This window comes from Tursiops truncatus, chromosome 19 (assembly GCF_011762595.2).
Source record: "Tursiops truncatus isolate mTurTru1 chromosome 19, mTurTru1.mat.Y, whole genome shotgun sequence".
NCBI classification, from domain to species: domain Eukaryota; kingdom Metazoa; phylum Chordata; class Mammalia; order Artiodactyla; family Delphinidae; genus Tursiops; species Tursiops truncatus.
The window spans coordinates 12,188,131-12,200,328 of NC_047052.1; the positions used below are offsets into that span (position 1 = coordinate 12,188,131).

The following is a 12,198-nucleotide window of genomic DNA, read 5'->3' on the forward strand; positions in this document are numbered from 1 at the left end:
GGAATATAGGTTTTAAATTTTTGGAAATTTTTCTTGGCTTGCATTATTTCCCATGTGTCATATAGGATATCTAAGAAAGATTTATTATAACTTTACCATTGACTTTACACAGAGAGTAATAAGAAAAGCTGGTGAATAACTGTTGTTATGATAAATCATTAAATTTCCTGATCAAATTAAATTTTGTGGATTTATTAATATTTATAAATATAGTTGACTGACAAATTTTCTATTTTTAAATTTTTTTCTCTTTCATTTTTTTAAAGCAAATGGGTGATTGTTTTAAATACTGGATGAGTATTCAGAGAACCTGCTGTTTCTATCATTTGTCAGAAGAGGGCAGCACCGTGTCTATCAAAAAACAGCAGTATGAATAAAGAAACTTTTTTTCCATAAATATACACACTCACGCACATATGTTTTATACTCAAAAGTAATATATGCTTATTACTTTAAACACATACGTGCAGAGATGTATAACGTGACAAGTGAAAGTTCTGTGTAACGCCTTCTCCCTAAAAAAAAACAAAAATTCTGTTAATAATTGTCATGTTGCCAGGAATTTTTTAAGAAGTTCAATTATTTATACTTAAATTTAAGTATTATAAGGAGCCCTCATGTAGGAACTTGAAGGGCCTGAATTTTGACAGTAAGATGCAAAGTTGGTAAATGGATTTTGAGCATATCTTTTAATCTCTTGATGTCATTATTCTGCTTTTCCTTTTTGTCTTTGTATCAAGTTAAGAAATGTGAGAAAGAGCTACTGATGACTGGGAGGAGTTTGTAAGTGTAAGCATAAGGTAGTGTTAGCACAGTTAGTCTTTTGGGTTTTTTCTAATTATGTGTTAATTGTTAAATTTAGGATTTTTACCTTTTTGTTTCGGTTTTCTCCCACTTGAAAAATGTGTAGCTTATTAACCTTGGTGAATGAGGAAATACAGTATTTTTTATCCTTCCCTATCATATAACCAGCTGAGCCAGTTAGCTCAGAATTTCCTAAATGATTCACCTTTTGGAAGAGGCCAGTCATGGAAAGTTTCTGCATAAATAAAGACTTTTCAGGAAGTTCTGATTAAGTGAAAATGAAGTTAAGATGGAATTCCTTCTGCTAGCACTTGAATTAACTGTTGCTAATGATGGGCCTTTTCCTGTCAGGGTTCCCTCTCGTACATTAGGAGTGGTCTATAATTTAACTGTTCTCCTACTTGAAGGTATTTTGATAGCGAATCCCCCCCCACCCCCACCCCGTCTGCATCTAGGTCAACGCCTGACTTGCAGGATCTTAGTTGCCTGAACAGGGATTGAACCCAGGCCCCGGCAGTGAAAGCACCGAGTCCTAACCACTGGACCGCCAGGGGATTCCTGCGAATCTGTTTTTATTGCTTGTTAAAAGTGGAGTTCTTCTAGGCGTATTTTCAATATACAGTAATCTGCTTATTTTTACTTTGTGTCATTTATCAAAGTCCCTGAGAGAAATATTCCAGTTTAAAGAACTTGTTTCCTAGTGAATATGAATAAGACTTTTTTTAAAAAAATTAATTAATTTTATTTTTGGCTGCATTGGGTCTTCGTTGCTGCACGTGGGCTTCCTCTGGTCGCAGCGAGCAGGGGCTACTCTTCGTTGTGGCGCGCAGGCTTCTCACTGCGGTGGCTTCTCTTGTTGCGGAGCAGGGCTCTAGGGGCGCGGGCTTCAGTAGTTGGGGCTCGTAGGCTCTAGAGCGCAGGCTCAGTAGTTGTGGCAGATGGGCTTAGTTGCTCCACGGCATGTGGGATCTTCTCGGACCAGGGCTTGAACCCGTGTCCCCTGCATTGGCAGGAGGATTCTTAACCGCTGCGTCACCAGGGAAGTCCATGAATAAGACTTTCGCAGTAAGAAATTAATAGAGATATTCCCACAATTTATACTTTTTTCCATGCTTCCTTTATGCCACTTACTATATATCATGTTTTGTTATGATTTGTTTTCATGGTTGGCTGTCCTGATGGACTGTGAGCCAGTCAGGGCAGAGACAATGTCATATCTTTTTATATGTCTCACGTTCAACACAGTGCCTGCATCTAGGTCGCTTTTCAGAAAATCTCCACTGAATTGTCTTAGGTTGCTGGTAGAAAAGTTTTGTTGGTACTGTGGTAAAACAAGTAAACAAAACATACTTTGCATAAAGTCTTTTTTTACTTTCCCTATGACTTGGGCTACTTGATCTTTATCTTCTCTCATCACCAGCATTCTAAAGTTTCATAATGATATGCCTTTTTGTCGATCCTTTTTTTTTTTTTTTTCGGTGTGTGGGCCTCTCACTGTTGTGGCTTCTTTCGTTAGCGGAGCACAGGCTCCGGACGCACAGGTTCAGTGGCCATAGCTCACGGGCCCAGCCGCTCCGCGGCATGTGGGATCCTCCCGGACCGGGGCACGAACTCTTGTCCCCTGCATTGGCAAGTGAACTCTCAACCACTGCGCCACCAGGGAAGCTCTATAGATCTTTTTAAATTGTTGGGTCGTGGGAGTTCCTCGGTGGCCTAGTGGTTAGGATTCAGCACTGTCACAGCTGTGGCCTGCATTCGATCCCTGGTCGGGGAACTGAGATCCCGCAAGCTGCATGGTACGGCCAAAATATTTTTAAAAATAAATAAATAAAATAAATTGCTGGGTCACATATCCTGTGGAACACTCATTTTGTGGAAACTTCTGGGAAATTTTTCTTTTTGTTCATAACTTCCCATATTTTCTTATTCTGAAATTCCTATTAGTTAAATTGATGTAATAGTAAGGCTCTGCTAGGCTATGCTGGGGTAACAAATAAACCCAGAAAGTCCATAGCATAACACATATTTATTTCTTACTGGTACACAGTCCAACACAGGTTGGGTAGCCCTACATCTTACAACTCAGCCGTCTGAAACACGTAGGAAACACATAGCCCTTGAGATTGCTGTGGCAAAGGAAGAGTGAATAGATACATCTTCATTTAATTTGTCCGTTTTGAGAATGAGACTTCGGCCCTGCCATCTGAGTCTGGAACTTACGTGATTTTCATTTCTCCAACGAGTAATGGGTTCTGGGTTGGGTAGGGGTCAGTAGCCTGTGGTATAAGGTAGAGAAGGGGATCTGGGACCTAGACGCTCCTGATACAAACTTTCAACTAGTTTTAACCCCACTCCTCTCCCCAACCTTCAAAGTTTCCTGGTATCTCCATTTACTGAGCCTTTCTAGGATACTGCTTGCTTGTTGGCCATTTCACATGGCTACCAGCTTGAGAGATTAGAGCAAACAAAGACTTAAGTCAACTTTTACTTGTGTGTTTGCTTTCTACCTTCAAAAAATTTGATTGACCTCTTTCTCCTGTTATACCTGTTCTTATCCTTGTGTAGTTCTGCCTTTGTAAATTTGTTTACCACTGTTTGGCAGGGTTTTGGTAGGGAGTAGAGTTCAAAGCACCTTTTCCAAGTGGAAGTTTCCACTTGTTCTTCACAAGCCATCTCAGTTCTTCTCCAGATTCTACCCAGGGCAAGGAGATTTAAAGCAACTTTCTAGGCCAGTGCTCTGGGACTCTGCATTAAGCCTCAGGTTTGGATGTAGGTTTATGTTGGTTGTCTCTATAGCAGTGTAAGGAATCACCCCAAAATTCAGCAGCTTAAAACAGTTGTTTTATTGTAATTTCTCCTAGTTCTGGGGTGGCTGGACTCAGCTAGATGGTTCTTGTGCAGAGCCTCTCATGCAGTTGTAGTTAGTGGCTGGGTCTGGGGCCATCTTGAAAGTTTATTTACTCCCATGTCTGGTGCCTGGGCCAGGAAGAAACACCTGGGGTCTGGAACGGGCTCCTTAGGTATCTCTCTCTCAGTGGTATTCCCATGTATTCTCTCCAGCATGGCGGCTTCGGGGCAGCCAGACTTCTTGTGTGGTAACTTGGGGTTTCAGAGGTACATTCTTGAGAGAGAGCCACCTGGAAGCTCTATCACCTTTTCTCAGTGAGCCTTATAAGTCATGTAGTGCCCCTTCCACTGAATCTTGTGAGTCGAGGCAGCCGCAAAGGCCCACCCAGTTTCAAGGCGGGTGACATATACTCTCCCTTTCATTGGGGTAGTGTCAGGTTCTGGAAGAGCATGGAGGTTGGGAAATTTGTGGCAACCATCTTTGGGAAATAGAATTTACTGAAGGGCTCTCTGTAGCATTGCTACTTAACTTAACCCCTTAGATAACTTAACCCCTTAGATATCAGTGTTCTCACTCATGAAATGTAAATGTGTTAGCGGCTACTACAGAAATGCTACAGACCATCCCAAAACACAGTGGTGTACACCAATAAGAATTTATTTGTTGAACATGTGTTCCTGGATATCTGGGGTTCAGCTAATCTAGGCTGGTCTCCAAGCTGCTTGTTGGGTTCAGATCTGCAGCATGTGTCTTTCAGCCATCTTAGACCAGCAGCTCCCTGAGGCATACTGTTCTTATGGCTAAAGGGAGGAACTCAAGGGACAAGTGAAACAGCACAAATACATTTAAAGCTTCTTTTCCTGTCAAATCAGCTAACATCTCATTGACTGTTGAAGCAAGTCATGTATCCAAGCTCAGCATCGGTAGGGTAGGGGAGTATCTTCTTGGTCCACAGGGAAGGTGTGAATATTTGCCGAATGGTGGTCTAATCTATCATATAAATTCTTCCTCTTGTTTTTGACTCTTGACTCTTAGTACTGAGAGGTTTACTTAGAATAGAGGGACACACAAATTAAGCCCAATACAGAGTAGGACCAGATTTGGGGGGGACCTTGATTTGGGGGGTTCAGCAGTTTGTATTTGAGCCTCTGAGTAATAGTGAGCCATCATAAGAACTTGAGTAGGGGAGTAACAGAGTATTCGTTTGTTTGTTTGAAGTCATCCTTCAAGATTAAGGTAGTCTTTGCCAGTGAAGATTCTTAATGTAAAACCCTCAACCTCTTATTTTGTGCCACTTGTGTGGGTGACACAGTACTGAGTGCAGGAGTGAGATGGTTCTTAAAGAGAAATTTTGGTTTTGGTCCTAAGAAGCGTAGAAGGAAGAAGAGAAACGATAGAGACTTCTATTCCTGCAAATCTGGAATTTATAGGATTCATCTGTCATTATGCTGAATGACCTGTTTGAACACTCGTGATAACACAGTGACCATAATCTTGGACCCTCCGACAGACAGATTGGCATTTAAACAAAATTCCTCAAATGTTTTTATTGACTTGGCAAACCTAGGCCGGCATTAGGCATTTCCCTTCTTTATCTGAAATTTCAGGCACCATTAATACTTTTATTTGTTGCTTTAGGACTCAGTTTTGTTTTTTTTTTCCCGGAGAATTACGTTTTATTTGACGGACTTGAAGAGGACTTAAGCCTGGAAGACAACCTCTCAGATGACTCTGAGGGACTGCTCTGAAGAGGTCAGGGAGGAGCCAGGATATATAGGAGTTTTTGCAAACCACGTAGTAGGAACATCAAAAGATTATTGTTAACTAAAGAAAAGCAGGGACTTCCCTGGTGAGGACTTAGTTTTATTGAGGGCATTTTTTCCAGTTTTGAAACTGGACAGGATTCTCAGTCGTGTTGCTTTCTTCCACCCTTAAATCACTGCCTATTTGGCGGTTTTAAGGAATTTTGTTTCATGTTTGGGCAGTTAGGTATAGAGCAGGAGCCTTCTTTAGAGTATTCCCAATTGTTTATACTGTTGCTTTTCTCCTTGAAATAATGCCAGTGTTTTTCTCCCAAATACTCCATCTCCCCATTCCAACTTTTACTTAAGTGTGAGCGCTCATCTGCGTGTGAGGTGCAGTGGAAGAGCCCTTTTCAGCCTTCACATCGGTGACCCACGTGGACTGTGTGATTCAGTGGTGACTGTCATGCTGACAGAAGTAACGGAGGGGACTTGAGAGACATCAGACTTACATATGCTGTTGTTTCATTTGTTAAATTAATAAGGGGAAAATGTCTTTATCTAGAACTGTTACAGTACACTTTAATCATAAAGCTCAGCAGCCAGAATTTATAGAAGCCCCGTGTGTTTTTCCTTGTTGTTATTTATGCCCTTTTCTTAGATTTTGTTTCTTTCTTTTTATTCCTCTTGTAAAGTTGGTGTCTCCTTCCTTGGTACAGGGTGACTAAGGAAGTGGATGCTACATCTAAAGAAGCCAAATCCTTCTTCAAGCAAAATGAGAAAGAAAAACCCCAGGCTAATGTCCCTTCAGCTCTGCCATCACTTCCTGCCGGATCAGGGTGAGTAGTCTAGTCTCAGGTCCAGGTGTACCTGGCACGTTGGAGAAGCTGTTTTCAGTACAAGGACACCCTTTACCTGTAGCTCTCGTGACTCCTTTCCTGAGAGAAGGAATTCTGCTGCTGTTGTGCCTTTGCTGAAATATTTGCCAAAACGGGGGAGGCAGAGGAAAATTAGCCACAGGCTTCTTGTTTGATTCTGAAAAAAGTCCTGATATACAGTGTTGGCCACAGAGGTGAACACATAGTAGACTTTACATTTAAAAAATAATTTTTTTAAAAGCATGACATTTATTTATTTATTTTTGGTTGCGTTGGGTCTTTGTTGCTGCGCACAGGCTTTCTCTAGTTGCGGCGAGCGGGGGCTGCTCTTCGTTGCGGTGCTCGGGGCTTCTCATCGCTGTGGCTTCTCTTGTTGCGGAGCATGGGCTCTAGGCACCCGGGCTTCAGTAGTTATGGCACATGGGCTCTGTAGTTGTGGCTCGCGGGCTCTAGAGCTCAGGCTCAGTAGTTGTGGTGCATGGGCTTAGTTGCTCTGCAGCATGTGGGATCCTCCCAGACCAGGGCTTGAACCCGTGTCCCCTGCTTTGGCAGGCGGATTCTTAACCACTGTGCCACCAGGGAAGTCCCTAAAAAATAATTTTTGAATGAAAATATCAGCAGATCATCAGAACTTGTAATAAAGATTTGGGTTGAGTACTTGCTTCCACTCCCAAAGACCTCATAGGAACAGAAAAAGGTCAAAGCTGACTTGCAAATAATTTTGTTAACACATCATCAAGAACTTAATAGTTTTTCTCCCTTTATATTTTCCATACTACATGGGTTATTTTTAGCTGAAGACTAGAATTGTTTCTTTGGAGGAAATAAAAATTCCCTTCTTCTTAACCTGTATGTAAGATGGAAAGCATCACAGTTAGTATGAGGAACCAGGGCACTAGCCTACAGAGAAGTGAACATGGACCACACCCATTGTAACACTGATCACCTGCTGATTCCTGAGGGGGAGCTCTCTGTCCTTGAGGTGTTTGGGGTAGAACAAGTCATCTATAGGGGCTTCGCTGATCCTTAAGTCAGTTTGTTGCTTCATCCTTTCCTCCCAAAACAGTGAAGTTTTGTTTTGTGTTTTTACATTAAAAAAAAAAAAAAGTCATTGGTTTTCCTGTCAGGTTACGAGCTTTTATAGGACAGGCCTTTCTCATCTTTGCAGCCCTGGCTCCAAACGACACTGTGTTACACTGGTGTGCATTTACCCAAAAGCAAACCCTGAGACAAAGGTTTGAATGCAAGTCTTTAGTGTGGGAGGTGATTCCAGGAAGCCTGAGCAGGGAAGTGAAAAGGTGTGGGAAGGTAGCCAGTGCAGGGTGTATTTTCCAGCCGCTGCTGGTGGTGGCTGCTAATCAGTCCTGCTGGTGGACTTGGCAAGGGCAAGGGCAAGGAGGCTGGGATATTTATCCTCCAACTCCCATCTGTGCTGGCTCAGCTGCTTCCACGGCGCTCAGGCCATGAGCTGCAGGTGTTTGCAGTGACGCTGCTCTCAGGGTGTCATGGCAGTGAGTGCAGGGACGTGTGGATGGCCTGTGTCCACATCTGCTCCATACTTTTTTTCTGCTTCTTAATCCATGCATTTCTCTCCCACTGGAGCAACTAGGTGGCAGAAGTCATGTAGTAGTTACACAGGAACCTGAGAAGGAAAAGGTTTTGAGTGCTTGCTACCACCGTGGAAATTAGGTAAACACCGAGGAAGGCATCTGTGAGAGGAACAGAGTAATGTGAACAGAGTTCTCCAGACTGACCCTCTTAATACTCTAGGCCAGTACGTTTCAAGCTGTGGTTTGCAATCATCATTTAAGAGAAATGAAATAGAATACATGTCATAGTACATCATGTGGTAAGAATAAATATTGTTTTCACAAAATTTTTATTTCAGTGTGTGTTTTGTTTGTTTGTTTTCGGTTGTGCCCGCGGCTTGCAACATCTTAGTTCCCTGACCAGGGATCGAACCCGGGCCCCCAGCAGTGAAAGCACCGAGTCCTAACCACTGGACTGCCAGGGAATTCCCTATTTCAGTTATAAAAGTGCTTGTACAGGGTGATGAAATAAACTATATTTTTTATGAGGTCTGAGATAAAAAATATGAGGCTCTTGGCTGAAGGAACATGCTTTTAGCCTTCTAATCATATTGTTTGAAAGGGATTTTCTTCATACCAATGACTTTCAAACTTTATTGACTGCAACTCACAATAAGGAATACATTTTACATCATGACTTAAAATATAGGTATGTTAAAAAGTGAAATAAAAATTTGGTGAAATTATGTTTACCTTTACTATGTATGGTGAACTCTTCTCTTTTATTTCCATTATTATGTAATTATTATGTGTAGTATGTGTCATTTAAAAAAATGTTATGACCCCTTGAATTGATTTCACAGTCTGTTACAACCTGAATTTGACAAATACTGCTCTAGATTACTTACAGAAGTAGCCTTCTGCAGGCTTGTCTTTGGGTTACCAGGCTTGTATCTGGTATTATTAAACAGTGTCTCTTGGCATTTATTGGAAGTGTTACTGTAAATTAAGTACTAGATTAAGTACTAGATAGAAATAAAGGCAGAGTTTCTTCTGCCTTAGGTTTCTAGCATAGTTAGTTTCAACTAGCATAATTTTTACTTCTAGCTTCCTTGGGTGTTTCTTTTTTTTCTTTTTCCTTTTTTTTTTTTTTTTTTTTTTTTGCAGTACGCGGGCCTCTCACTGTTGTGGCCTCTCCCGTTGCGGAGCACAGGCTCCGGACGCGCAGGCCCAGCTGCCATGGCTCACGGGCCCAGCCGGTCCGCGGCACGTGGGATCCTCCCGGACCGGGGCACGAACCCGCGTCCCCTGCATCGGCAGGCGGACTCTCAACCACTGCGCCACCAGGGAAGCCCCTTGGGTGTTTCTTAAAATAATCCCTATTAATGCTTAGAGATTCTACTTGGAAACAATGTGTTTCAGAAAACACTGTTACCGTAGTTATGAAGATAACCAGAGGAGGGAGAAGTGGTAGCTTGGCAAGGTCACCTTGTTTAAGTCACTAAGTCACTCATGGAAATCTCACTGTATTCTGTATTCATGCCTTCTTTTCTTAGAAAGAGCTAATAGCCTTTAGAAGATAAGAAATCTGCTATGATGATATCTGTATTAGGAGAAACCAGCAGGAAACAGATGGCATCCTCAAATTAGGATACCTTGAGGAGAGTTTAATATCTCACAAAATAATGAAAAACCACAGGGAGAGGGACAGTATGGTATCTCTGGGCCTAGTAATAATGCGGCTCCATCACCAACCCTAGGCCCGAAGGGGCAAGACAGGGAGCAGTTTATGGCAGTGAAGATAGGGAGGGCCTCCTGTCAGGAGCTGAGAACTTCACTTGAGTGATGGGCCATCTAGGGGGAAGCCAGGGGAATAAATATCCAAATATTCCATTCCTCCTTCCATCCCATCTCTTGCTAGGGCACTCCATTGGCCATTGAGGCTTATGAAAGAAAAAAAATTATTCTGGTACTTGTTAAAATGGTAAGGAAGACTTATTCAGGATTATTGCAGTAGTTGTTAATGACTATCACAATGGGGGGAAAGGTCAGACTTAACTTTGAATACAGCAAAGACAGCTGGGGATTTATAGCTAGGGAACAGAATTGAGGGTGAGAGGATGATCAGTGGATGGAACAGTGCTAAGGGGAGACACGAGAAGTAGGGAGATTCTTTTTTTTTTTTTTTTTTTTTTTTTTAGCAGTACGCGGGCCTCTCCCGTTGCGGAGCACAGGCTCCGGACTTGCAGGCTCAGCGGCCATGGCTCACAGGCCCAGCCACTCCGCGGCATGTGGGATCCTCCCGGACCGGGGCACGAACCCGTGTCCCCTGCATCGGCAGGCAGACTCTCAGCCACTGCGCCACCAGAGATTCTTGCTGAACTGACCTAACAGGGTTCTTGCTGAAGGCAGGCCAAGGACTTATACATCAGAGGTGGCAAATGAAGAACTTGATCATATGTTGAGAGTGATCAGATATGAGTGGGCAGTTCTGTTTAAACTGATTTAGCAGGATTCTTACTGAAACTGAGCTATGCAAGCCCATCAAGGATGGGGCCAAGATTGAGGCTTAGGCGAGAAGAGGTCTCAAAGGAGCCTGACTAAGGTTGGATAAAGAAGAGAGTCTTTTGTCCGTACAGGACAGCATCTGGGGCAGAGAGAGCAGCGTGGAGGACATAGAGGGAATCTAGAGGGGTCAACCAATGACATACCTTTTAGTAGATTAATGAACTACTGATTCCTTTATAAAGGGGTGAAGTGAAATTTGAGCAAAATCAGTTTCTTTGAAAGCTATAATGGAACATAACAGATTACAAGGATATGTCTGCCTCAGTAAAAAAGTCCTCACAGTTTGTACATGCAAATGGGGACACATTTAGTTGTGATACATGTACCTTGAATTTCTGAATAAATCCAGAAGATGACCTTCAAGGTTGGCATGATCGTTTTTCTGAAATTCATCTCAAAAAGCTTCCACAGTTGTAGTTGTGCTTGGGAAAAGACAGGCTCAAGAGGAATTCATTTGATCTGGGGTGTCTAAGTGCACACATTTTATCAGTGCAGACATTAGTATGTGCTGCAGGCTGCACATGCGTGGTATGCAAAGTTTTCAGGGGAAGAATCTACAGGAAATATCTAACTTATTAAAAGAAAATTATTTTAATGCAGTAAAATATTGTTTCCACAGACTTTTTTCATTTTCATTTTTGGAGTTGCTTCAGTTTATAGAAATTGCTCAGCAGAAACACTTTGTTTATTTTTCTTCTCTCTAAACAGATTTAAGCAATACAGGAAAACCAGAGCAGGAGAGTAAAACATCCTGTCCCATGTCCTTTGCTAGCAAGTAAGAATCACAGGAGGGCTTCCCTGGTGGCGCAGTTGTTGAGAGTCCGCCTGCCGATGCAGGGGACACGGTTCGTGCCCCGGTCTGGGAAGACCCCACATGCCACGGAGTGGCTAGGCCCATGATCCATGGCCACTGAGCCTGCGCGTCCGGAGCCTGTGCTCCACAACGGGAGAGGCCACAACAGTGAGAGGCCCGCGTACCACAAAAAAAAAAAAAAAAAAAAGAATCACAGGAGCAAATGTTTGTAACTGACAGTGCATTTCCTCCACATGTTTAAAATAGCACACTGCTTTGGCTATAAAAAGCCAAAGTTTATGCTTTGGGGATGGAGTAAGCAAAACACCCAATTTCATTGGCGGCCGGAGTCAGAAATGCCAGGAAACTACGATTGGTAGAAAAAAGCACTGTGCTCAGCATAATGTGTCTGAATTCCTGTAGTTCTGTTAGTCTAAGCTCTCGATCCACTTCTCACCCTCCACTCCCCTCCAGCCCTTGCTACCAATACTGTTGGCCACTTGAATCCAGCTTCTACCAGTGTTTGTGGGGGTCTGGCTGGTACATTTACTGCTTGCCTTCAACCCAACATTTATTACTTACTTTATTCCAACAGTGGGTGGCTGTTAGTTCCATTCAAGTTTATAATCCTACCCATAAGCGTTAACTTGTTTAATGAAGGGCTTACTATTTAGTTGCCTCCTTATAGATTGAGAGTGACCTAAAGCAATAAAACCTAAGGGTGAAAAACATCATTTTCCCGTGTAATTTTGTCTTGTCTTCTCGGTCTATTGAGCAAAAAAAAAAGAGGCTTTATTGTTGAGTCTCAGACAACATCTTGGGTGGTGTCAGTTTAGCAATGTTTGCCCCAAAGATAGAAGAGATAGAATTCCTTACAGTGTCACACTGAAGGTAGAAGACCTGTTGGTACTCAGTGTATTTGAGCAGTCGGTCCCCAGGACCTTTAATTTGTACAACAGAGTCTTGCTGTCTGAGCAGTTGATCTGATGTCTCCCAAGCTCCTCGGACATGAGTTAATATGACTTTGTTGGCTTTT

The 12,198-nt window shown here is 42.6% G+C and overlaps 1 protein-coding gene across 6 annotated transcripts in view; it reads left to right on the forward strand.

Annotated features, from left to right (window-relative positions):
- Positions 1-12,198, forward strand: part of CFDP1 (craniofacial development protein 1) — a 134,810-nt gene that overhangs the window by 21,068 nt on the left and 101,544 nt on the right. For 4 of the 6 annotated variants that reach the window (XM_073796794.1, XM_073796793.1, XM_073796795.1 and 1 more), the window contains exon 5: positions 6,090-6,233. In XM_073796794.1, coding sequence (XP_073652895.1) covers positions 6,090-6,233 — 144 coding nt within the window. The remainder of the gene's footprint in view (positions 1-6,089; positions 6,234-12,198) is intronic. The other 2 variants (XM_033846218.2, XM_019940995.3) reach the window with 1 other exon arrangement.